The following is a 26,480-nucleotide window of genomic DNA, read 5'->3' as shown; positions in this document are numbered from 1 at the left end:
AATAAAAAAAGCAACGTACAGAGAATTAACCATTGACCACGTTAAAAGCCTGTTAGAAAGATGAATGCTGATAATATATCTTGGTGTGTATAGTTTTGCAAAAAGAATTGGGGTAATTTAGCAGTTGCTGCTATTTATTGCCAGGCTACAATGCACAAAACCAATAGCAATTGTCGTTTATTCCTCAATTTAATCTTCACAAATCTTTACCCAATGGTCTCCTGGCTATTGACATGTAATTAATAAGATCAGAGAATTTAAGTAAGGCACCGAAAATTCCAGATAGTATAGATAACAATATCTGGAGTCAAGCATGACTCTATCAAGTTCCTAAGGTGGCCCCTTTGCATAAGAGTGAAAAACCAAGAGCATCGTTAGTTGGTGGGGATATTTATAAAAACAGACAACAGGAATCTGTCCTTCCCATCCTCTCTCATCTGACACAATTTAAAGTATAGAGGAAAAACATAAAGATAGATGAAAGCTAAAAGAGTGGAAACATGCTGAAGAATAGCCTGGAAGAAAGGGACAGCTGGGGAGCATGGGGAGGAAGTCACCTACACTGACAGAAGGGAACAGATGGGAGATGAGCAAGGACAAAGGGGCCATGTGGGTAGGTGTCATCAGTTAGAGGGCAAGTAGCTGGAATTTGATCAAACGACAGGAATTTATTTACGGGACTCCTGGGCATTGTGGGAGATACAAAAGAATGCAGAGTTATTTGGGGAAGGATGACGATGTAGACAAGACAGATGGCTTGAACTAGGGTGTTAGTGCTGGAGGAAAAGGCTGGAGACAGAAGGCAGAAATAAAGAGGTTACAGCAATCCCCACGTGATAGCCTGTGCGTGGTTCTGGAGCTTTGTGGAAAGAAATATTAAAGAAAACCTTGTAGTTGCTATTGAGTCCATGATAAGGAATCTGTAGGTTGGAGAGGAAAGGTGATAAATTGCCGATTTTCCTTCTGCTTTTAAGACAAATAAAACACTATTAAAGATACATATGCATATATATATGGCTACAGTCATACATGCAAAGCCATGCATCACCTGTCTAATATAAGTGCATCTGCGTAGCTAAGCCTAGGTAGGAACTGATGGGCATGACTGAGACTAACTTGGGCTCGGCCATCTTTCTGTCTTGGAAGAAGTTGCAAGTTAGTTTGAAAGGGTGCCTAAGGACATTTGAAGGCCATGATGGTGGTATTCCATTTGTTGGCGAGAATATAAACCAAGGTTAGTTGCATTAGTACTACAAGTAGAAGATGTCATCCGAAATGTGATAGAAGGTGGTAAGAAGGCAACAGCACTTTGTTTGTTTTATTCTGAGAGAATTCAGGGACTCTCTGAAATGCCTAGGCTCCAGGGCAGGGAACGCACTATGCGCCACGGTGTACAGGCTAGAAACTGCACTTTTGCACTTACCCATGTAATACACACCATACAGCAGGCAAACACAGACTTCCTAGCTTCCGCATTTCTGTAGCAATATCTGAATTATTGGTGGATTGATTTTGAAGTGATATGCCTGACCTCCCAGAAACTGACTTCAGGTTGGACATGAGGGGGAACCTACTAGAGATTTTAGGAACAATGGTCAAGTCCTTCTTGAGTAAATCTCGTCAATAATAGACAGCTCCCACCCAGAGTATCCGAGGTAAGCAGAGTCAGCCCTATAGATAAAAAAAACCCTGAGCATCCTGGGGTAGGTAACCAAGCAGACACATTTAACTTCATAATTTGGTTGTTACTCTAATGGGGTGGGGCACTTTCTTATCTATGCAATAGAGGTTATCATCTAGAAGGAGGGACATTTAAACACATAGCCTCGTTTACATATGCCCAAGATTACACGTACCCCCCTGGACACAACACTGCGGTACTTTTCTAATTGGGTACGATACCAAGGTTTTAAGTGCTCCTGTATAAGTGGATATTTCGTATGGTAAGTGGGCTGTCATTCCCTTCTCGCCACTGGTCAGCCTGGGGCATAGACAAACTGCTTCTTTTCCCGGGGTTTCCAGTTTTCTCTTCTAACACAGGAAAAAAGCTGGGGTTGGTGATCTCTGTGGGCCTTCCCAGCTGGAATATCACATTTATATCCGAGATTTCCAGACGGTTCTTGGAGGTGGTGGAGGTCTTTGCTGTGTGTAATCACCATGCATGCCGTTTTCCTCTTCTTAGGAACTGCCGCTCGAAAATGACCCAACAAATGCAGAATTTACACCTTTCTCAGTCAAAAAAACACAGTGCTCCATCGTCTCCCAATGCTGCCAAGCGCCTGTACAGAAACCTCTCCGAGAAGCTGAAAGGAAGCCACTCGTCCTTTGATGAGGCCTATTTTAGAACCAGAACGGATCGGCTGAGTCTCAGAAAGACCTCGGTGGTAATAGAACTCTTTCTGCTCCCGTGTCAGCTCCCCTGTTCGGCAAGTTAGTGAAGGTTTCACTTTTATACACGAAGTCCACTGAGACAGCACATATGCATATGTGTGATGTCACACTACGTTTGGATTAGTGGGAGGCTTTCCCCCCTCTTTTTCTTAATTTTTTTCCTTAACTTTTTCTCTTACTACCAGGCCTAATAAACATATCTCCAAAATAAGCAGCTTGTGAGGGACAGAAATGTGGACTTGAGGGTAGATTACTTGCCTAAAATGCACAAGGTCCAGGCCCCTCCCCCCCCACATAAACGCGAGAGCGCATGCACACACACACACACACACACACACACACACACACACACACACATGAACATACACTCAATTTGACAAATATGGAATGCCTCAGATTAAATGGACTTTCTAGGAACACCAGTGCTCATTTCAATAATAGTGTTTAAATAATTTATAAGTTTCTAATATATATGTATACACACACACACACATGTATTTCACATATTTTTCAGGGGCATTCAAAACAGAATTCAGGAGTAGAATTCTATTTATTATATAATGGAGAGAGGACAGAAAAGAAAAAGACAGGAAAAAAAACCCAAAGATAGATAGAAAAACAAACATGTATACCAAAAGTTCAGGCAAACATACTCCATGAAATGAAGCATAACATTCACTCTGGGTTCAAAGCAGACCAGGAGAGGTGATCAGGTATGATGACCCTCCCCCATTATCTGATAACTGAAAGAGTATCAGTCTATCAGGAAAAAAGAATAGCTTCCTGCTGCTAAATTGCCTGCCTGTGTAGCTGCCATGGAAGTGAAGTCGTAGCAAGTGGCACAGAGTATATTACAGATGTTCTTGGTAGTCTTCTGCACTGGCTGCGAATCAAAGAGGCAGGAATATAGTCACACAACCAGCAGGAGGATTTTTGCAGGAAGGCAAGTGCTCCATTTGAGATTAAAGCGGCCTTCCCAGATAGAAGCAAAGTTAGACTTTACAGGAGGAAATGACTTGAAAGGAATAAGAAATCTGGCAGAAAAGAAACTAGAGACACTAAGAACCATAAACAAATGCACACCAGAGATAAGGCAACATTCGGATTTTGAATTCGTTCGTTTTCAAGTATGGTTTCTTATTTCACACCATCTTCTGTGAGGGCTTAGCTGGGGTTAAGCATCGAGGCCCTTCGGTTTGGCAGACTGTAGAAAAGTCACTTTTCTGTTTGGTGCAGTGTTGTGCACCAAGAGAACAGAATATACCACAACAGCCTTCTCCTCTGGGTCCCTATTGTCAAAACAAGCATTTGCATAATCGCTTCATATTTTTCCCAGATTTTTATGCTGTGGCATGTGCTCAGCTGAAGCTGACTCGCAAGCCTTGGATAGGGAAAACCAATTTTTGATGGGACTAAAAATAAAATCTTCCTGCCTAAACGCTTGGTCACTGAAGATCTTCCACCTATCAATCAGATCCCAGCACTAGGCCAAGGCCAGTGGCATTTCAACATCTCTGAAGGCAAAGCAATTCTTAGAGAAATAATGCATAAATATAGACATAAGCTATGTCTCCATCTTCCCCAGAGAGCTACAATAAAACAGTGTTTGTGAAAATCCTAGAGATCTCTTTTGTTTGTTCTTAATCTATTAAAAAAAAATCCCCAAAGAGTTGTATTGCCTATGCTTTTTTTCTGTAGTGATTTTTCTAAATCACTACTTTTTTTCTGTAGTGATTTTCTAAATATTCAGTTCCTGATCCTCTTAAACAATTAGCCACTCAGCACTGTAGCCTCCTGGGAAAACCACTTCAATCTGTCCCCTCAGCTCACAAATGCTAGAGTGTGGAGTGTAATGGGCGGGGGGGGGGGGGGGGGGGGCAGGGTCTGGGCTAAGAAAACGTGGGATTATAGCAGTCAGGGTATGCATTAGTGGGTTTATTGTGACTGTGGCAAAAACACTTGGCAGTGACAGTCTAAGGGACAAAGGGTTTCTTTGGGGCTATGACTTAGAGTCCATGGCTGCTTGGCCTCCTGCACTTAGCAGAAAGAAGATACTCAAGTTAGGAATGTATGGTAAAGGTTACTCCTCAATCCTTGGTGGACAGGAAACTGAAAAAAAGAAAAAAAGAAAAAAGGTAATACGGAAAGAGACCTAGGCAAGACATACGCCAACGACATGCCTCTTGTGACCTATTTGCTTCAGCTAGACCCCACCTTCTCCCTTTCACTGCCTCCCAATAATGCTAGCACATTATGAATCCATCAAAGATCTAATCCACTGGCTAGATCAGAACCCTTTAAGTGCCCCAAAAGATATATCCAGAGGTGTCATTCAATGATCATCTGAGTATTGCTTAGCCCAGTGAAGCTGATGGTACTCATTAGCCATAAGAGAGTAGACCTGCGAATGTTGGTGTCAGCAGCCAACACTCGCAGGTAGTGTTGGGAATTGGCGAGCAACAACTATAGGTCAGGAAGATTACTCTTGTCACAGGATGGAGTCTGGGCTGATGAGACCAAGACTAGCGGTCAAGACAAGGGATAATAACACCTGAGGATGGAGAAGGAGGGAAAGAGTTGAGAGAAATAAAGAAAGTGAACTAACAACACAAAGTAGTCATAAGTAAACGCACTTGTCCCCACATTATCTATGACAGTGTTCACCCAGCTGACTTCCCAAAGGTAAAGTGAAATGCAATAAAACATATTAACATGATTAAAGGCCCTGAGAGGTGCTACTGCAAACAAAGGAGTAACTTGGCTTAATCTAGTGTTTAAGAACATCTTTTAGTAACCTAGCAAACAGTATCCCTTCAGCAGCAAATTAGCTATTGAGAGCTGATTTTCTCACTGGGCCATAAAACAAAGTACCATATCATCCCATTACTTTACTATGTCAGATCAGTGCCTATTAGAAAACATGGGTGGATGGGCCAACGGACTGCTGACTTTGAAGACCATGTGATAACTGATAGTTCTGTATTCACCCACTTGTATTTATGTGACCCTCTGAAACAATCCCTAAAGTCCTAAGATACTGGCCGTGACATTGTACCAACCTGCTTTGCTTCATCCCCCAGAATTTCCAGGGCAGTGAAGCCATGTTTGAGGCCGTTGAACAGCAGGACTTGGACGCCGTGCAGCTCCTCCTCTACCAGTACACACCGGAAGAACTAGATCTGAACACACCCAACAGCGAGGGGCTGACACCCCTGGACATCGCCATCATGACCAACAACGTGCCCATTGCTCGGATTCTTCTGCGGACAGGGGCCAGAGAGAGTCCACACTGTGAGTACACCTAAGCATCAAAGCCCGTGTCGTCCATCAGACCTTTGCTCTATGTCACCAAAATAACGTGGTTGACTAAACAGAGACCCAGAAATCCTTCCTATGTTTGCAAAGACTTTGGTGCAAACATCGATTAGTATTTGTCTGTCTAAGCACTTAATTGTTCTCTAATGAGAAGGAGATAAATGGTACTGAAAGGGAGCCTCTCCAAATAATTTTTCTAAGAATTTAATCCAAGCTTTCAGGCATATGACACCTTCACATGGTGATGAAGAATGAGGAGGCATCAGAAGGAAATGGATGTGCAATGGTTTGTGTCTCTGCATCCAGTGAGTGCTTGGGTTCTACTCAGTCACTCAGCGAACACTTAGCGCAGTCTGTCCTGAGTCTAGGAACACAGTGGCAAACTACATACACTCCCTGATTCCATAGACTGCTCACATCCTAGTGGAAGAGACTTCCAATAAGCAAATGAACTGATAAATTACAACACAAATTCAAGTAGTGGTAAATGCTGTGAAGAAAACAAAACAAATCAGTAGCACGAGGTCACTAAGAGAAGGGCCAGTTTTAAATAGGATTGGGCAAGAGAACCTTAGCTGATGTGGCGCCATATAACTGAAGTCCCAGATGATACAGGAAAGGAACTATGAGATGTGAGGTCCATTTGGGGAAGAACCAATGGTACGCAGAAGACTTGAGACAGAGAGAAAGGAAGCTGAGGTACTGGGATAGAGTGAATAAGAACGGCAGCTGTGGTTGAAGTCACCGGAACCAGATAATACAGAGCCTGTCACCATGTTAAGATGTTTTCCTCTGAAAGGGGCATGTCTCATGAAAGTCTTCACTTATCAGGAACATGGGACAGAGGGGAGGTCATCCTATTCGGACTTTAGGTGAGAGAAGCATGGGAGAATGGGGAAAGAGAAGGATCCAGAGGGTCCTAGAAACCTACAAGAAGAACATTATGATGGGCGTATCTGGGCCCAGGGCTCAAACTATGGTGCCACCAAGGACAATACATGCAGTAAACTTCAAACCCCTACCCAGATCTTGCCAATGGACAGGACATTCTCCACAGTTGAGTGGAGAGTGGGCTCTGACTTTCACATAAACTCTGGTGCCCCATAGTTGACCATGTCCCCTTGATGGGGAGGCCTGGTGGCACTCAGAGGACGGATAGCAGACTACCAAGAAGAGACCTGATACCCTATGAGCATATACATGGGGAAGAGGTCCCCCTCAGTCACAGTCATAGGGGAGGGGAGTAGGGGGAAAGTGGGAGGGAGGGAGAAATGGGAGGATACAATGGATGGGATAACTATTGAGATGTAATATGAATTAATTAATTTTAAAAAAGAGAAAAAAGATGTTTTCCTCTGAAGATTGATATGAAAGTCATTAAGTGACTATGAAGGGAAGGTGGTGGTGTGATCTGTGAATTCCATGGTCTGTTTTACCTTGGAGGGTCACTGTGATGCTCTATGAAAGGTAAACAGGAGAGAGGCAATTGTAGAGTTGAGACAGTCCATCAAGTGGCTACTTTAATGAATGGTCCATGGAGCAGGTGTCAGTTACTCTGACTAGCATGCCCAGCATGACAATATTGACCAGAGATGGGTATCAGGCAGATGATAGATAGGCAATGTGGACAGATAAATGGGTGGTAGATGATAGTAGATACGTAGATAGAAGACTGATAGGAGATAGACAAATATATAGATAGACAGGATAGATGATTGACAGATGGTAGAAATGATAGGGGATTAATAAGCAATCTGGGGATAAGTGATAGAGATGATAGGTTATTGGTAGATTGAAAGATAATAGAGATACATAGAGCCACACACCATAAAATTCACTTGTTTTTTTAAACTGTGATGTTCTTTAGCAATGTGGAGCCAGGAAAGTATCACCACAACCAACTTCAGAACTTCTTTAGCACCCTATAAAAATCCTAGAGCCTAACTTCTTACTCTTTGACCTCTTCAACATCTCTAGTCCTACCTAGGGGGAGACTCAATAGTCATTTTGCTATTTTCACCAATTTGCCTCTTCTAGACTTTTCACACAATAGAATCCTATACAGTGTGGCTAGGTGCTATTGTGAGTACTTAACACCGAGGAAACCCTTAGTGTGCACAGCATCATGAAGTCAGAGCTCACATTATCATCGGTGCAAATTCTCTGAAACAACGACCATGGTAGCTTGGCGCCACGGTTTTTTATGTTCCCTAAACAACTCACCAAACCGCTAGTTTCACTCACACTGATTCACTTATTTCCAGGTGGTGGGCCCCAGGAGCCTGAAAGATCAGAGGTCACATCTCAGCTGCTAGATTTCAGAAACCACCACCACCTAAAGAGTAGGTCTGGAGACAGACACACACATCAGGGCACTATTTTGAAAATTCTAAACTTAACCAAGTCCATGTCAAAGAGCAGGAGGAGCAGGAGGTGGCTGCACTCTTCAGAAGAGCTGCCTGGTCAGAGGGCTACTCCTTCTCAGCATAATCTGAATATTCTGATGGAAGAGGAGGAGAAGAAGAGGAAGAGGAGGAGGAAGAGGGCAAGGAGGAGGAGACTGCACTGAGAGAGATCTCTGTTGCCTTCTGATTCATTTACAAGAATGTCTATCCTTAAGAGCCAGAAAGAGGGGGTGGGGAGAGAAGTCAAGGGCTTGGACACAGAACGCAGACTAAGCCCCATTCTATATGAACAAGGAGACTATTCATGCAGATGTTACCTCTCCTTGTGCCCTGGGCTGGATGAAACATTAGTCCTCCTCACCTGAGACACTGCAGAAGTGTGCATTTTCCCTGCGAACTGTAAGACTCCCAATGTGCCAAAGCCCCTCCGTTTATAACTAAGCTTCTGTAGAAGCACTCTGTGCACTGGGCTGGGGATGCGCTGCAGTCAGCAGAGTACCTAGGTAGCATGCGCAAAGCCCTGGCTTTGATCTTCAGCACCCGCTACAGAAACTGAATATGGTGGTGTATGATGCCTGTAATTCCAACATTTCAGAGGTGGGGGGGTGCGGTTACAAGGATGAGAAGTTCATGGTTACAAGGATGAGAAGTTCATGGTTGTCCTTGGCAACCTGAGCCATAAGACATGAACTCAAGAACCATCTGACAAACCAAAACCAAATATGCTGAAGATTCAAGGTTTTCTTTGCTCCCACTGGGATGATGACCACATTGTTATCACAAAGTTGCAACAAAAAGGAAGAGTAAGATAAAATGCTTAGGTCTCAGTCTCTGGGGGAATAGGATACTTAAGTCACCCTGGCCACCCAAGAAATCAAAGTAACATCTGCAAACTCAAATATATGTAAGACGACAAGTGTTGACTGAGTGTTCGTGAGGCCCCTGTATGCATTACTTCTGAATTTTAATACTAACCTTTCTGCATAAAATTGTTAACTCAGTTTTCAAGATGACTGACTAATTTGTGATAATGAAAAAGGCAAGTGGTTGTCTTATTTAGGGTGTCTACTTCTGTGATAAAAACCCATGACCAAAAGCAACTTGGAGAAGAAACAGTTTATTTCAGTTGACAGTTCCATACCATTGTCCATTATTGAAGGAAGTCGGAACAGAAACTCAAGGCAGGAACCTGGAGGTGAGGCCTGAAGCAGAAGCTGTGAAGGCATGCTGCTTACTGGCTCGCTCCTCATGGCTTCCTCAGCATGCCTTCTTCTAGCAGCTAGGACCAATCTGTGAGCTAGACCCTCCCACATCAACCACCAATCAAGAAAATGTCCCACGGGCTTGCCCGCTGGCCAATCTGGTGGGAACACTTCACAGGTGAGATTCTCTCTTCCCAAACCTGTGTCAAGTCCACATTAAGCACACTGATCTAAGGTCACACATTAGCAAGCCTAAATCCGCTGGATGCTAAGCCTGGGATCTTTCCATGCAAACTTACTGTCTTTCTGAATAACCAACACAGAGGGCTATGATCAGTGGGCTCCTGTTTCTTTTCTTTTGAGCTATTTGCTGAAATCCTGTGGTGCATTTATTTGTTCCATTCTGTGCACTAGGGAGCCATTTGTGTTGGATAAAGGCAGGATAGAAGAACACAGTGTTTGCAGGAATTTTAAATTCACTTTCTAAATCAAGTACAAAAGAAATAGGATTGCTTCTGTCCAGGAGTATGAGGTTGCCCAGGAGAAAAGCTGCAGCCTGCTGTCTATAACCAGAGGCAAACACCTGCTGCAAACTACTCCCAAGCTGTAAAGTCATGACTTAAGAGAAGAAAAATCACAACAAAGTCTTAAATTCTTAGGATGCTTTACATATACAAAAATGCTGTTTGCTGGCTGAGGAGATGTGGCTCATTCAGTAAAATTTATCGGGGCCTGAGCTTGATTCCAAGAACCCACAAAACAAAGGCAGGTGCCATCGTGCAGCCTTGTAGGCTCAGCACCAGGAGGAGGCATAGGCTCAGCTCCCTGGGGTACACTGGCTCAGTCTAGACTATTTGATGTGCTTCGGGCCAAAGAGACATGATTTCTCAAAAAAAAACAGAAGGCATAAACAACCCAAAGAATGAAACCCAAGGTTGGCCATTGCCCCCCCACACACACAGCTACACACTTACTCCCACACACCCATGTACCCAGTCACACACAAACAGGCACACGCATACATTAAAATAATGCTCTTGTTGACCTCAGCTCACTTGATGTCTCTTACACCTGATCCTCCAAACTGAGGAGGTATTTTCTCCCGTTTGACTACCAAGAAAGTAGAAGCAGGGGAAGCCAAGCCGTTCACCTAGTGTGACCCAGCTAACGGGGCAGAGCCAGTACCTGAACCCAGACCTAACAGCCAAAATCCCGCCGTTACTCACCACTTGCTGCACTCCTCCCCTCCCTGCCTCCACACCGGCTTTTCTGGTGACAGCCCACCGTGTCAAAGCAGAACGTCAGGTCTCCAGTGCTCATTTCCTTCCTTCTTTCCTCTGAGTAGTTGTTTTCTTCTCAAAACTAGCCCTATGCTCTTGCAGCTTCTGCCAGCCAACACGATTCAGAGTAAATGCTCCTGCTATTTGCACCCCCCCCACCACACACTTCTTAGCAGGAATCACAACATGCTTGCATTTAGTAGTTTTCTCTAAGGCATGGGCCTTGGACTGCAGAGGTGGGTGAGGGTGTTTGTTATGCACATAGATTGACACTCAACCATGTACTTCTCCCAGTGCGTAGGGTAAATCCTAGAAGTTGCCATTCAAAATTGCAGACTCAGGCTCCCCGGTCTAATTAGACGATGAATCCACTATTTTTATTCACCAATTATTTTCTGTTCCTCCCTCCTTTAAGCAAGTGGTGCAACGCAGCCTATTAGCATATTATTCAAGACCCCAGTGGATGCTTAAAACTATAGAGAGCATCATCTGTGTGTGTATATCATCACTATATTTAACACTATTAGATAATTACATGTAATGTTTCTCCTATACATACATAATAAGGGATTAACGATAACACTATTAAATATAACAATTTAATATGATTACTTTCTCACTTTGGAAATATTTTTAAGGAAAATAAAGATTATCTTTGAACCCAAGAAGTGCAAAGTCATGGAAGTCAATCTGATTCTTGGAGATGCCTGCTTCATGACTACATACCATGGACACAGTGTAGATACCATGAACAAAGAGATGACTCACATCCCAGATGCTATGAAAGAAGACAGCACCAGATTTGATCAAACTGCCCAGAACAGCACCCAATTAAAGCCTTATGAACTGTTTATATAGGGGATTTTTTTCACTGAACGTGTTTGGCCCACAGTTGCCTGCAACACTCAGTCCTGCTGAGGAAAACATTGGCCATTAACTAAAGGGGCATCCAACAGCCTGCAGCTTGGAAGAGCCCAGGAAATAGGCCAGAACCTGGAAGGTCTAAGCACAGGAACCACAGGACATTTGCTCTGGGCATGGCTAACTTTCCAGTAGCTAAGACTCTGTGGAGCAGCTGCTATCTGAGAAAGCCTTGCAATGTAAAAAAAAAGCCTTGTATATCAAAACCCCAACCAACCTCCTTTCTCTATCTAACTCGCCCTCTCTACCCACCAATCACAGCACAGCGGTCATGGAGGCAGGGCTGATACGTGATCGGTGAGAGTCTTCCCTGGTTGAGGCTGCCAATTAATTTGGTATCGTGAAAACCCGCCAACACCAGTCCTAAAGGCACCAGCTCCTTTGGATTCCTGCTAGGTGCACATCTGGTCCCAATTCATGCATTTTTGCCTCATCCTTTAGGCTCAGTACCAAAGACATAATAGATACTCAGAAAACTTCGATAGAAACTTTAATCTTCTGAAACCTCCATCTATGGGAGGGAAAGATGTAAATTTCCCGGGAACTTATGCTTTGGGGTACTTTGGGTTGCTTCTGTTCCTTTGATTTTCTAAGCACGGTTGTACAGTTTGACCATCAGTGGACCAGCAATACTGTGGGATGCTCCTCAGTGTGAGCTTTCCTTCTCTTCCCCTTGACTTCCATCTTCCTGTCTCTCCAGATCCCTCCAGGGTGCTGAGCAGTGAGCACCTCCCACAGCTTAGAAGCTGCCTGTGCCACCCAGGATCATTAAACTCACAGACTTTGTACAATACTGCCACAGAGCTACTGTCACTTGCAGACAGTACAGACCCCTGTGCTGCAGTCCCAGCACACAGGATGTGCCCCTCATTTCTGCTGTAGCCAGGAGTCTGTGCTGGTGCTGGGAACGGTGCAGGCTGTGTCTAAGAGGTGTGACTATAAACTAATGAGGCCGGCTTTGTGTAAACAAACGCAGCAGAAAGTCTGCAACCCAAGCCAATGTTAGTCTTTAGCGGGGGCCCTCCTGGGAGACGCCACACTCACTCCAACTGCACTGCCGCTGCTCGAAACACTTTTGGGATTGTCCTCGGAGTCCGTGCATGAGAAAACCAGACTTGTTGATTAGTCACAGCTGATTTTTGTTCCAAAAATGGCACTGCCCAGCGTCATCAGTCTCCATGTTCCACGGACTAGGTAACTCTCAAAGGACTCAAGATCTGCTGCCATTAAGAATATGGGAAAATGATCCTTAAGTGGATCTCTTGAATGAGCTACATATTCTTATCTGCCTCATTAAAAAAAAGGGTGTAAATCCACGCCCCGTATGCTCCTCAGAGCTTGCCTCCTCCAGTACATCACCCTGCTGCCCCTTGGGCACGCCACACTATCTTGCCACAGGAAGTTTGTACTAGATGTTCAGTCCACTTGAGATGCTTGAAGGCTTCGAATTGCGATTTCTATATGTTCAACATCTTAACATCCATATTTCCAGTGGAAGGCAAAGATCTTACCAAATATGGAGTGGCTTGGTCCTATTTTATGTTCCTAAATAATTACTATCAGGGGGGCTCCTGTCTGGTTCCAATCACCTGTTCTTCAACAACGATGGCTTCTTTCTTTTAATGTCAAGATATTTGATTGACAGGAAAAAAAGGTGATCAGCTTCAAAGCTTTAGGGTTTGATATTTGTATACGCCATGGAGTGATTACTATAATCAAATTAATTAGCACACTCAACATTAATCATGCTGTACATGAGATCCCCAGGAACTTCTTAAGCTTCTAACTGAAAAGCTTGCGCCCTTTGATAGACATCGTCCCACCTCTCCCAACCTCCAGCACCTGGCAACCAACCTTCCGCCCTCTAATTCTGTAGTCTGGGCATTTTAAGGTTCCCACATACATGTAGGCCTGTGGTCTGTCCTTTTGTGTGTGTTGCCTCTAGGCTCATCCATGTTATTGCAGATGGCAGGATTTCCTTGCCTTGGGAGTCAGCTTTTGCTTTGAATTTTTAAATATATCCCGCATAGAATAAGCTCTCCTTGTCAAAACCTAAAACGATTAGGCAATGCCTGGGACTGCCTTTAGCAGTGCCTTTGTGTGCACATCTTTGCCGCCTAGCTTCCTGTCACACATTCCCAGCATTCCTGGGTTCAGAAGGTACCCATACTTTCCCCCATTCAACACCTATCACCACACAGAGAAAGAGAACCACTGAAGATGACGATTTTAAAATCAAATCCTTAGCTCAGGCTAAAATTCGAGTTTCTGGATTCAAGGAGTTCTGTTTTCAAATTCCACGGCTGATACTTTATAAAAAAAAAATCTTTAGCCTCTCCATTGCCTCAGTTTCTTTATCCCTAAGACAGGTATAATTTTATGTTAGCTATCATCACCAGGTGTTAAATTACCCACAAAACTTAGCAGTGGTGACATTTATCTCCGTTTATGTCAATTAGAAATGTGGCACTGCATTTAGCTGGATGGATGCTCAGGACATCCCTAAAATGACTATCACCCTGCAATTGAATTGAACTACAGGATCCGCCCCGTCACTCACTCAGAGCCACAGCTGGCGAGAACCCTGCATCCCTGGATACATGAGCCTCTCAAGCGGCAAACCGATGACATGGCAATTGGCTTTCCTAAGTAATAAGGTTCTAAGGTGAGAAAGATCAACCATGGCAGAAACAAGTGTCCTTTGCTACCTAATCTCAGATGTAACATGCTAGCATGACCAACCCTGCCACAGGGTGCGTTTTCATACAATGATGTGAAGGCCTGAAGAAGACAGAGGTCAATGAATCTAACTGGAAGGCTGGCGGCGACACCGTGAGTCTAGGACGGTCATGCATGTAGTGGAATAGTACCTTCTCATGCCCTGCATGTTGTAAACATCCCCTGACTACCCCTGCCCCAAATGTCACTCAATATAATTCTCACAAACAAACAAACAAAAAATCCAGGAACTTCTGGCAAAGAATTTAAATGTTTACAATCTGCTACACAGTTTCTTGTGGCAAAATAAACAGTACCAGCAGTGTGGTACCCCCAACGCAACACCTTTCCAAGTTGGTAGAAATGTGTCGCAAAGCTACATTGTATACCATAGAAGTTAGCCACGTGTAACATAGTCTCTTAAAATGTGCCTGGTCCATTGGCCAATGGGACATAGGGGAGAGCTCTAAGATAAGGCCACACTTTGCAGCTACTGATTGCTAGGCAAGGTGCCAAGAATAACATATATATATATCTCCACAAGGGGGAAAGGTGTGGTCTCTCTAGCAGGTGTTGTTGGGATACCCACAAGCATGAGAACGAAATCAGACACCCCCACACACACCATATAGAGAATAGGCAAAATGTACGAAAGCCCTAACATGGCACTGGACTATTAACACGCTGAGAAAGACAAAGGGGGAGAACTCCAAGACCTTGGTCTAGACAGTGATGTCTTGGACTTGACCCCAAAAGCATGAATAACAAACTACAACAATAGGCAAGTGGAGGATAGCATCAAACTGCTAAAAAGCCCCCGGACAGTAGTGACAGCTCAGAGAAGAATTAAGCAAGAACGGGAGATACCTGTAGGTATGTTTAAGGGGGGGAGGCAATGTCCAAAATATGGAAGAGGTCCAGATTTTAAAAAATCAGTTAAATGGGCAAGACTCTTGAAAAGACAGACTAAAAAAAAGATGTACACTGAAGAACAGGAATGCAGAGAAGCACTCAATAACACTAAGGAAAAAAACCACAAGATATAATTTTACACTTGTCAGAACTGCTTTTCTAAAAAGACAAAAAAAAATAAGTGTTGGTGAAGATGTATAAAGGGAAGCTTTTATGATGTTGGTGGGGAATGGAAGTTGGTATAAACAATTTGGAAAATATATGGCATTTCCTCTAACAACTAAAAATAGGTCTAAGGATGTGGCCCACTGGCAGGGCACATGCTTAGCATATGTGATGTCCTGGGTTTGTAACTTGGCACTTAAAAAGAAAAAAAAGCACTAAGAATAGTATTATCATGTGATCCAACAATCCACTTCTGGGTATTTACCCAAAAGATTTGCCATGTTAGTCATACAGAAGTCTGCACGCCCAGATCCTTGGCAGTGCTGTCCAGACCAGCTGCATTACAGAAATCCACCAATAGCCTGACTGATGGGGGCACATGGTATGGACACACAATGGATACCTCTTCACCTTGATAAGAGAGGAAAGTCTGTTGGTGGGGACCACATAGACGCAACTGGAGAGCCTTAAGCTAAGCAGAATACATCAGGCATGGGAAGACAAATACCACATGACCTGATGTGTACAGGGAGCCTGAAACAATCAGATTCACAGCAACAGGGAAGAAAATAGGGGAGTCCGAGGCTGGAGGGCAGGACCTGGGGAAGTGATTGTCGGAGGATGCAAAATCTCCGTTAAACAGAGGACTGTGTTTTCAATGTTTCCTGTATAGTCAATCATCTCATGCACTCAAATTTTTCTAAAAGTGTAGTTTTAATGTTATTATCACCAAAAGCAAAGCTCTCCTGTGATGCATATGCTTTAATTAGCTTAATTTCACTACTTCACATCATAGTAATAAATCATAGAATTACTTCATACCCTACCATTGCCTACATTTATAAATTGTCAATTTCCAATAAAGCAACATTTATTTTTTTTAAAACGTATGTAGCCCAAACTGAAAAGCATTGGAAATATGAAGTGTATACTGGCTTTAAAATGCTTAATATAAAACAAAGGACTAGAAAATGTCTAGGTTTATACTGGTTACATGTTGAAATATTATCATTTGGACATGTTGAGTTGGCTGCAATACATTTTTAACCTAGTTTCACCTGTTTTTAATGTTAGTATGAGGAAACTGTATGAATGTGGCTTAGACTATATGCTGTGGAAAGTGTGGAGAGGATCTCAGGAGACAAGGTCACTGTACTCAAACCTAATCCAGACTCCCTAAGTAGCCTGCAAAAATCTGTGGAGTGTTTCTTTTCCCCCTTTGAATTTAGTGAGCTCTGAGTGAAAGAGGCCATTAATGCTGCCTTCTTAAAGATTCACCAGTCACCTGGCTTGTATAACAAAAACTTTGCAGAGCCAGGGTCTGCAGCTGCCGGGTGCTTGCCCAGGTGTAAGAGGCCCTAGGAGATAAAAGTCCTGTAGCAGTTAAAATGAACCAATCACTGGGTCTCTACAACCTTTGTGACTGGGCTCATAAAGACTTCACATATGGGGATCTAAGAGAGGCCAAAATGGGCTTTGAGTTCTGGATCTCAATAAGCACACTTAGACTGGACCTAAGTGTGGAGTCTCTCAACTGTAAGGGCATCTTGAATTTCATACATATAGTCACTGAAATGCCTGTGTCTTATTTCTTTCTGCATTACTACCTTAAGCCAAGTTAGTTGCAGAATTGTTAAAAGATTGTCACTTGTGATCAGCAAAGATAAATCTTATTAATTGCCCTTCTTGGTTGCCCAGAGGATATTGGCTCTCAGTGCAAGGTTTATACCGAAGTGACCTCATTTTCTCCTTTGCAATAACAGATAGCATTCACTTCGACATCATTTATGAGTGTGTTGTGTTTCTAAAAAGTATCTGGAATAGACATTTTTTAAAGGTCCAGAACAAGAGATTATTTTTGATGGAAAAACACCAAGCTATTTCATAAGAACAAGTACTTTGGTTTATTTGTGTGTATGTATGTGTGTGTTTGTGTGTGTGTGTGTGTCTAAAAATCAATAAGGGTAATATTAATAAAATTCTGTGTAGAGATTATCATTGACTTAGCACGGTTTGTGAGGTGGGCGCTGTTGTTAAGCTAGTTTTACAGGTAAGAGCCCTGTGTTCAGCTTTTTTTAGTCTAAACTTTTTTTAGTCTAAACATACTTTCAACTATGTAAATAGGTCCAGACATAAACACAATGAGAAAAAACACAAGACTGTTTCAGAAAGATGATTTGTTTTATGTGATTGCATCCAGCACCGTAAGAAACCAAGCGATGAATTCAGAAGCCAAGACATGTTGGCCAAATGGTCAAGTGCACCTTCTACTAAGGGTACAGCTGCCCCATATCTAGGCCTTGATCACCACCCACAGCAGTGAGAAAACAGCAGGATCTCAGGTGGAAGGGACCAAGTTTATTCACACTGTTCATAAATTTATTGCCATCATGCAGGCAAAAAAAAAAAAAAGATGATCTGTGGATAACTGTGGTGGTTGAAATCTAGAAATGAAATCTGAAGATGTGGGACCATGTCAGCTGCAAAAATGGCAGTCAAATCTGGAATAGGGAGCAGTTAGTGATGCCAGGGCTCTTATGGGCCAGGGCTCTTATGAATATTCATCGTGTTTGGTTTAAAAATGCACAGGGTGTCTAGATGTGCATCAGCCAAAGAATGGGCAAAGAAAATGGAGCACATTTACACAATGAATTCCTCGGCTGTTACAAATATGACATCGTGAAATATGCAGGCAAATGGGTGGAACTAGGGAAAAAAAAATCCTGGGTGAGGTACTTACTTACCTATATGTGGATATTAGCTGTGGAGTCAATGGCAGCCATGCTACAGTCCACAGACCCAGAAAGGATACGTAGCAAGGAGGGATGCAGGGGTCTCTCTGGGACCACACATCTTTCAAGGATACCACATGATCTCTGGGACCACTACCCCCTTTCATGGATAATTCTTGGAAATAACTGCTTTAAAAGCCTATTACTAGTTGGAATTGGAGCATTAAAACTAATAAAAGGAAAACAAAGAAAAAGAACATTTGCTGGACAAAAAAAAAAAAAAAAAATAAGGACAGACAGGTGAAACTAAAAAAACAAATGGCTTAAAGTTCTTAGAGAAATATAGCTTTTTGCATTACTGTATTAATAGAGCAATAAAACAAAAAGTATTTATTTGTTCTCCATTCACACCTAGAAGTTGTACAGAGAACCAGACTTTGAATTTTGGTAAGGCACAGATGTGTTGAGGAGACAAGTTGATCTCCAGCATGTCAATAAACCTGGGCTTAATATTTGTTTTAAAATGGCCCATTTCTGACAAAGACAAGCTCGCTCCTTTAGATTCAGAGCTTCTTGGGGATGAACGAGGCAACCTTACCAGGAAGTACACTTGTGAGGCTGAAAGAAGAGACATCTAAGCTGAGCGTAAGGAACCTACTGTCACCGAAATGAAGAAATTATCTTAGAGTCGTGTTTATCTCATCAATAAGAAAGAGGAGAATGCCGGCTGCTGGTGGTGGTGGTGGCACATGACTTCAACCCCTGTACTTGGGAGGCTGAGGCAGGAGGACAGCCTGGTCTACAGAGCAGAACGAGAACAGGGAAATGCCTAGCAGTAAAAAGGTATATTCAATTGCAAAATGGCATTAAAAGCAAATATATTTATTTTTCCCAAATAAATCAAATAAATTATTCCCTCTACTTCCCTATTAAAAATTCAAATTAGGGGCTGGAGAGCCTGCTCAGCTGTTAAGAGTGGGTATTTCTCCTGCAGAAAACCCATGTTCAGGTCCCAGCACCCACATCAGGGGTCTCACAACTGCCTGTAACTCCAGCTCCAAGGCACCCTGCCCCTACAGACACCCACATGGAGACACAGAATAAATCAAAACTTTAAATGTCTCAAATTAGCTTGCATGTTGCCCTCATTCATAGTTTCAAATTTTATGTACGTGTCAGCAGGCCTCAGTTCAGCAGTTGCTGGGGAAGGGTAGACGGTGGAGGCTCTGCAGTCCCTAAGCTAGATCCCAGGACTTGACAAAGCCCATGTGAGCCCTGTCCCCATCACTGTTTATCTCGGGATTTAAACAGTAACCCTAATTGTATTATTTGAACACCAAGTTCCTGCCTCACCTCCCACCCCCATCCCATAGTTAATTAGCTGGGCAGGCCTTATAACGAATTCCCACTCTGAAGCACTGGGTGGTAGAAATACTGTTGATAATTAAACACCACAATAGCGGGGAGCCTGTTTCAGGAGCCCTGAAGTGGTCTTGCCCCAGCCGGACAGGCTTGCCACACACCCACAGACCCTCTATTGTGCTGGCTACGGCTGCTCAGAGGGACAGTCGCTGGGTTGGAGAAGGGACCAACTGCAAGGAGAGAGAAAAAGGCTAAAGCTTGCAGAGATCAGTTACATCCCAGACTCAAGAAGAAAATAGCCTGTGGTTAGAAAGTCAAAGTGGAATAGAGAAATCCTTGGTAGAGAGGGCAGGAAGAAACAACTAGGGAAAAAAAAACAGCCCATTTTCAACCAACCAGCCAAAATCTGTGCCAGTTACAAGCTGAAGAATGTCTGGAAAACTGCAACATATAAATAATAAGCTGGTGCGTGTTCCATCTGACTTAGAGGGAGCTGTCTGAGCTCCGGCCGGCGTTTAAGAAGATTGTGACCATCTCTCTCATCCTGCTTCCCTGGATCTCAGCTCCTTCATCTTCAAAGGATGAAGAGAGAAAAGGGTTTACATTCGGAAGCCAAAAAGGTTCCCAGAACAATTTCCAGGGTGTCAAAACCTACCCTGTCACACTTCCGCTCATGATAAAAATTACCCAGCCCAATATAATTAAATATCATATTCACTTGCTTTTGCCTAAAGTAAATTAATCCAGTTAAGGCTGATTATCTCATCTGAACAGATGCTGCTATTGGCAGTTAAATGGGTCATTAATAATGGGCAGAAACATGACTGCTTTATAAGTCAGCTGGTTTGGTAGCAAAAAAATAAAATAAAATAAAACTTCCAAAAGAGTGTTTTATTAAGCTATTAAAAAATCCTTAGGAAAAAAAAAAACATAAAGATTTGCCTGGTGAGATGGTTACAGAACACAGGTTCAGCCTATGCCTTCGAGATTTTTCTATACAATTATTTGTAACAAAAGAAGCCAGTGGGTGCAGTCTTGGGAACACTGGGAGGCACTGAACCTGGGGGGAAAAAAGAGTTCAAAATGCTTTTTCCTTTTCAAATAAAACAAATCTGCAGTTTTTAGAGTTTTCCCCCCATGCTTCTCCACAACAAACCCAACTCTCATTTCTAGACAATATGCTTTCACTCAGTTCTGCGTGTAGAATCCAGTGTTCTAGAAAGACACGGAGACTGGAGCATCGTGGTTTCGGAGAGGGCCACCAAGCCCTACCCAACCTTGCCCATCATCGCTGCTGCGTCACGCAGCAGGAGAGAGCACTGGGCTGTAGCCCCTCCTGGACTGTGCGCCTGTCTGTGAAAGCTGAAGGTGCTCTCCTGGTAGACTCTGAAAGGGCAAAATTGCTTTATGTGAAGAAGAGGACAGAAGCCTAGGAGGAGCAGAGGATGCACAGCTAAAAATGTGTTATGCCAGGGAAAGCAGGAAAAAAATGCCAGGGGAGGGGGGTAGGGGGGAGGCACGCACAGGCCTCAAGAGAAGTTGCCCATCTGAAATGCCACCTGGAATTCCTACCCGTAATAACAGTTGTGGATATAAAAATTAATAGGGGGGGATTTCATAGTATTAGAAAAATTTATTTTTATAAATCATGTGTCTATCACCCAAGTGTTGACGTATGCATGCAATTCAAACATCAGGCTTACAATAAAAGGCCCACTGAATAACTTAACAAGGACAATCCCCCCATTTTCTCTATAATTTGGAATGGGAGAAGGAGGGGGCAGTGGGGAGAGGGTGTAGTTACTGGGTCAATTAATCAACCTGAAAACTGTGACACAAACTCTGACGCCTAACCTATGTCTAAAAATACACAAATGTATACGAATTTGTTTTAAACTGTCAATGCCTATATTTAGGGCCTTCCCAGCAAGCCTATAATGAGACTGTGTTTGAGGGCTTCAGTGAGAGCAGGCTCTACCATTAATCTGAAGTTAGTTAAATTAACAGCATTTAGTACTGACTTGTCAGTCTTAACTGCTCCAGGAAATTGCACCTTGAGGCTACTAATATTGCCAATTTTTCCACTGGAGTGTGTGCTCATGTATGTGTGTGTGTGTGCATTTTTCCTCCAGTACCTCCCTGTTCATACACCGCCGTAGCCTCACCAAGTCCCTAGCACTTATATTATCATTTATTCTGGCCTCTTTAACCTTCCCGGGGGGATTCTGCACAGCGTAGCTGCTCAGTCAAAGAGTTTTTTAGCTTTATATTTATTTGTTTATTTTTCTGTCATGGCTCATGACTGAGGCTTTAAAAAAAGAAGTGTGACAGTATTTTGAGTACATGATTGACTGCTGTGACAACATTCATTAACCATGCCAAGCCTGCAGCCGAACACAGTCGCGGGTGTTCTGAACAGCAACTCTAAGAAGAAAGAAGAAAAGAAAAAGAAAAAGAAAAAAGGGCCCAGCTAATTTTTTCATTGACCTCATCTGTAAATAAATTTAGACTGATGGTGCTCAGGGGCTGTAATAAATTAGTATTCATTTCCTGTAATTAACGCAGACATGCTTATGAACACAGAGTATCTGGGTATGCAACCACCTAATTTCCATTTCAAAATACGCCTAACACATTTTCACTTGAGTTATCTTCATAATATTTCCCCATTAATTATAAAGGATGAAATGGGCGGGTTTTGCTTGCCACTCATCAGAAAGAAATATTGTTTGGGTCGCAGGGGGTGTCAAACATGTCCCGGCAACACATCTCTGCAGACCTCGCCTCTGACTTATGTCCCTGTTCCTGCGGTCCTCAAGCACCTTTCCAGAATGAGGCTGTCTCCTGTCTTGCCAATGGTTGGGAGGGGCTCCTCAGAAGTGACAGGTGACCACCTAAGCAGACGCTCCCAGGCAGACCACAAGCCTCAAAGGCGAGGACAAGAATGGGCAACTTCTACCGATGGTATACATCTGACCACACAGGGCAGATTCAGTAAACAATATGATCTAAGCCAAGTAAAGCTTGGGACGCATCTGTAAAACCCAAATGTAAACCTCTAGTGAGCCTTGCCCTCTGGGGCATGAGTATTTCTGGAGAAACTGCATTCCTATAACCAGACCACAATCAAAGATCAAAGTAGGGTTCAGTCATCAGAACCTGCTAGCTCAAATGCACCACCAGTCTGAGGCACTTAATTAGCAATTCACAAATTGGTTAGTACCTATGGACTCCTAAGACATACATGCAAATTTTTCTATACGCTGAGAAGAATATAATAAGGACAGAAAAATCTGAGCTGGATTCCACCAAAATTTTCTTTAGAAAATCAATGTTGATAAAATGTAATCTGACCCAAGAATTTGTCCCAAAGCCTTCTTGGCCCAGCAGAGCCTCTGCTTCCAGGTGTTTGTCCCTCCAAATGTCATCAACACAATCATGACTAATTATACCAAAGGCACTCACTGGGAAGCATGTGACAAGATGGCCAAAGAGCAACAGGAACGCCTTAATTTGATGATTTTACCACTGAATAGTGACTGTCATGGTGGCCTTTATCATAGTAACACAGATCCCACAGTCTCGAGAGCTTTTCAAACCAGGAGAGACACAGACTAAGCCTCTGCACTTCCCAAGGAGAGGAGTCATGGCTGTCTCTCTTTTTCCCAGTTGTCAGCCTGGAGAGCCGAGCAATGCATCTCAACACACTGGTCCAGGAGGCCCAGGACAGGGTGAGTGAGCTGTCTGCCCAGGTGGAGAATGAAGGCTTCACTCTGGACAACACGGAGAAGGAGAAGCAGCTGAAGGCATGGGAGTGGAGGTACCGGCTCTACAGACGCATGAAAACTGGCTTCGAGCATGCGCGTGAGTATGTGAGAGAGGATGGAGGCCCATAAGGAGGCTGAGCTCTGGTTTGAGACAGCTAGGTCTTTTCTTTCTTTCTTTTTTTTTTTTTCAACTCTCCAGCAGTAGATGACTGTTGTCAGCCTGTTTGGGGCAAGAGTTCTGGGAGGCTGTAAAAGGGTCTTTTGTTTGGCTTGATTTTCTGGCTCCCAATTGGTCCTCTGGCCGCAGCCTTGAGCCCTGGGTGCTTCTGGCTTCCCTCCACCACATCCCCACTCACCTTGCACTTCCCACCAGCTACGCCCTAATGCCTAATGACCCGACGGTCTGATGGCCTAAGTGGCTGTATTTTGGGATGTGGAGTTGGAAAAGTACTTGTTTGCCTATTTGTCTAGCTTCTCCTTCAAGCTCAAGTTTAAAGTCTTTTCAACTCTCTACTATATTTTTATAGAGCTATAAACTGAACTTAATACAGCAGGGAAAGATAGTCAAGTGGTCCATGAATTATGCTTTTACCTACATTTCCATCCTTCCTACCAGTTCCTTTTGCTTGGTTAAGACACTCCGGGATAATACTCACTGGCAGCGCAGAATGTTGCTGAGTGAAGCCTTCATGTAAGAACATACACAACGCAGATGTTTGTGAAACATTACACTTACATTCTATGATATTTTATTTTACCCTAGATTTCATTAAAACTAAAACGTACAACTCAAACACATGCAAAGCACTTAACTCCCATTCTAAAAGATTGTGTTCGAACAACTAAAAGACTTGGGGTCTAAATGCCAAATATAAAGAGTTTCATCTTGTAAAAGCCTCTGCCTCAGAGAATGTCCAAGCAAAGGAGCTGACTCTGGAAGAGACTTGAGTGCCAAGTGCAGGAGCTGTGGAGAAGGCTCCATAGGTAACAACCACATTCACTGGGCGAGCATAAGGGCCTGAATTTAATCCCCAGCATTCGTGTAAAAAGAAAAGCATGGCCACGCCTCCTAAAACTCCAGCACTGTGGCAGAGTGGAGGACAGGAGGACAGCTGAGCTTGCAGACTGCCAGTCTAGCGCCAGCTTCTACGAGAGACCCTGTCTCAAGGGAATAAAGTGCAGAGCGATAGAGCTTCCAGGATCCTTTCTAAGAGGCAGAAACATATTTAGAAGGGATTTGAGAAGGAAAGACAATGATGGTGTCCCTTCTGTGCTAGGAGCCCCAGAGGTGCCAGCCAATGCCTGCCTTATGGTAACCAGCAGCACGTCACTCACTGTCACCTTCCAGGAGCCCCTCAGTGTCAACGCGGCTGTAGTGACCAGGTACAAAGGTACTGCACTCTCCTTCTTCTCTCCCTGCTCCTTCCTGGAAAGGGGTGTCTGGGGGGTGGTGTCGACTGTATGTGTTATGTGTTTGGTTTTGCACAGGTAGGATTCCTTTTTCTCCCTGGATATTTGAAGTCAAAAATACAGCCATGCATAACACCTTGAGAGTTCAGGAAGGTGACTGAGAATAAGTCACAACGATACTGAACAGGACCAGGCTGCCATCCCCTCAATAAGTGTCTCGTTTGTGTCTACAGCAGATCTAATCTACAAAGCGTAAGGCAGTGATAAGGGGCGTGCTGAAAAACAGAACAGGAAGACTGGAATGTTGGGTAGCAGTAGGGGTGAGCAGGAAGCATGGAAACTGACTGCCATGTCCCCGCTGGTGTTCAGTGGGTCCCGGGAAGGCAACCAATGATGGTAAGATGACGGCACGGTCAGTAAAGACTTCAAGATGGCGGTGGCCTTCAGGCCTGCCTTTGGAGGGACAGATGAGAGCTGGAGGGCAATATTGGGGCCAATGTAAATTCTACAGGGAGAGAACAATGAATGAAGCTATCAGTGCAAAAGAGTACTGGAACAATTAGAGGAGGGGAAGCACAGTGGGTCTAGGAAACAATAGCTTGGCTCCTCTGGAGCAGTGGAGAGTGAAAGGGATTGAAGTGGAGAGGGGCCACGGAGTTAAGACTTCAAGTGAGAAGCTGTGGAGAGCTGTTGGCTAAGAGAGGGGCAAGATCACAAGTAGATGTCTGGAGTGCTGCTGGTGTGTATGAAGGACTAGGGGGAGACAGACAAGGATTTAGAATAAAAACAAATCGATGAGAGAACGGTTCAGGAGCAAGGGCGTCGCAGGCTGAGCCAGCTACCGCAGAAGTAGCAGCACCAGCGTAGAACAGAAAGGTCTCCGGGGAGGAAGACATGGCAGGATGTCATGAAGGCAGCCAGCGCCATACACGGCACCTGCTGTGTGTTAAACACTGCTTGAACCTGTATGTCGCTGTGTGGTCCTCACAGCTAGGTCATGAAGCAGCACTGTTTATCCTCACATACCTTGCATACACCAGGAATAACAGATGTTAGAGTTTGCCTAGGGGCACAGAAGACAGCCCCCGAGTCCTTGCATTCTGTTCACTCTTGAATGTGGAAAAGGAAAGGTATTCCCTCGAATTTCTGATCCACATGGGCATTCTGAAAGGCCCTGATAAAGCTCTCTATGCCTGTGCCAGGATGCTGGTCTACAGGAAACTGTACTTGAGTCCCCGCCACTCTCTCTACCTATGAAACTGTGCACCTAAGGCACACACCTTCCTTCTTCACTGGGTCACTTCTCAAGGGTACACTGTGTGTCTCTGCGACATGATAATTTTCTGGGAGCTTGGAGCTGTCCGGGTTGAGTTTACTCCATTTGTGATAGTTGAGGTAAGAGCTTACAAATGCATTGACTTGCTTATCACTGAGTTTTCTGTGTTAAAGAGAAGGTAAGAGATTATCAAAAGTGTGCAGAGACAAAGCCCCTCTCGATGGCTTCCCAAGGCTAACGTTTTCAATTAGTCCAGTGCTTCCTCCTCATCTGCCAAGACCAACATCCAGAGCAAGGTTTGACGGACAGTGTTAGGCATGGACAGCTTCCTCCTTAGAATCTCTACCTCACTCTAGCTCAAGATTGTGATGAACTGTTTCATCCATGCTGCCCAACTTGACATCTCCTTCTTATGCGTGATTTGTGAGCTATCAGAAGCAAATTTAGCCAGCTCTTTGCTACTTGACCAAAACCCCAGCAATTTCTATCAGCATTCCCACTCTTTAATCCTCCCTTGGGAAGCATTTGGGTAAGGTGGGAATGGAAGGTAACAAGTGATCTCATCGAGTAACTGGAGAGGGTTAATTAAGCATTATAAATAGAATTGTCTGCTACATTGTGAAG

At 43.7% G+C, this 26,480-nt stretch overlaps 2 protein-coding genes across 2 annotated transcripts in view; one reads left to right on the top strand and one right to left on the bottom strand.

Annotated features, from left to right (window-relative positions):
• The window catches only part of ANKFN1 (ankyrin repeat and fibronectin type III domain containing 1), a 405,102-nt gene that overhangs the window by 259,213 nt on the left and 119,409 nt on the right, over positions 1 to 26,480 (top strand). The window contains exons 4-7 of the mRNA XM_084750198.1: positions 2,183 to 2,384; positions 5,472 to 5,682; positions 23,073 to 23,267; positions 24,448 to 24,561. Of these exons, the coding sequence (XP_084606324.1) occupies positions 2,199 to 2,384; positions 5,472 to 5,682; positions 23,073 to 23,267; positions 24,448 to 24,561 (706 nt within the window). The 5' untranslated portion in view covers positions 2,183 to 2,198. The remainder of the gene's footprint in view (positions 1 to 2,182; positions 2,385 to 5,471; positions 5,683 to 23,072; positions 23,268 to 24,447; positions 24,562 to 26,480) is intronic.
• The window catches only part of LOC311579532 (uncharacterized protein), a 461,287-nt gene that overhangs the window by 322,104 nt on the left and 112,703 nt on the right, over positions 1 to 26,480 (bottom strand). The gene's annotated exons all lie outside the window — the stretch shown is intronic.

Source organism: Acomys minous (genome assembly GCF_964271855.1).
Source record: "Acomys minous genome assembly, chromosome: 12".
NCBI classification, from domain to species: Eukaryota; Metazoa; Chordata; class Mammalia; order Rodentia; family Muridae; genus Acomys; species Acomys minous.
The sequence above is the reverse complement of the archived record's forward strand: the minus strand, read 5'-3'. Positions and strand labels throughout refer to the sequence as shown.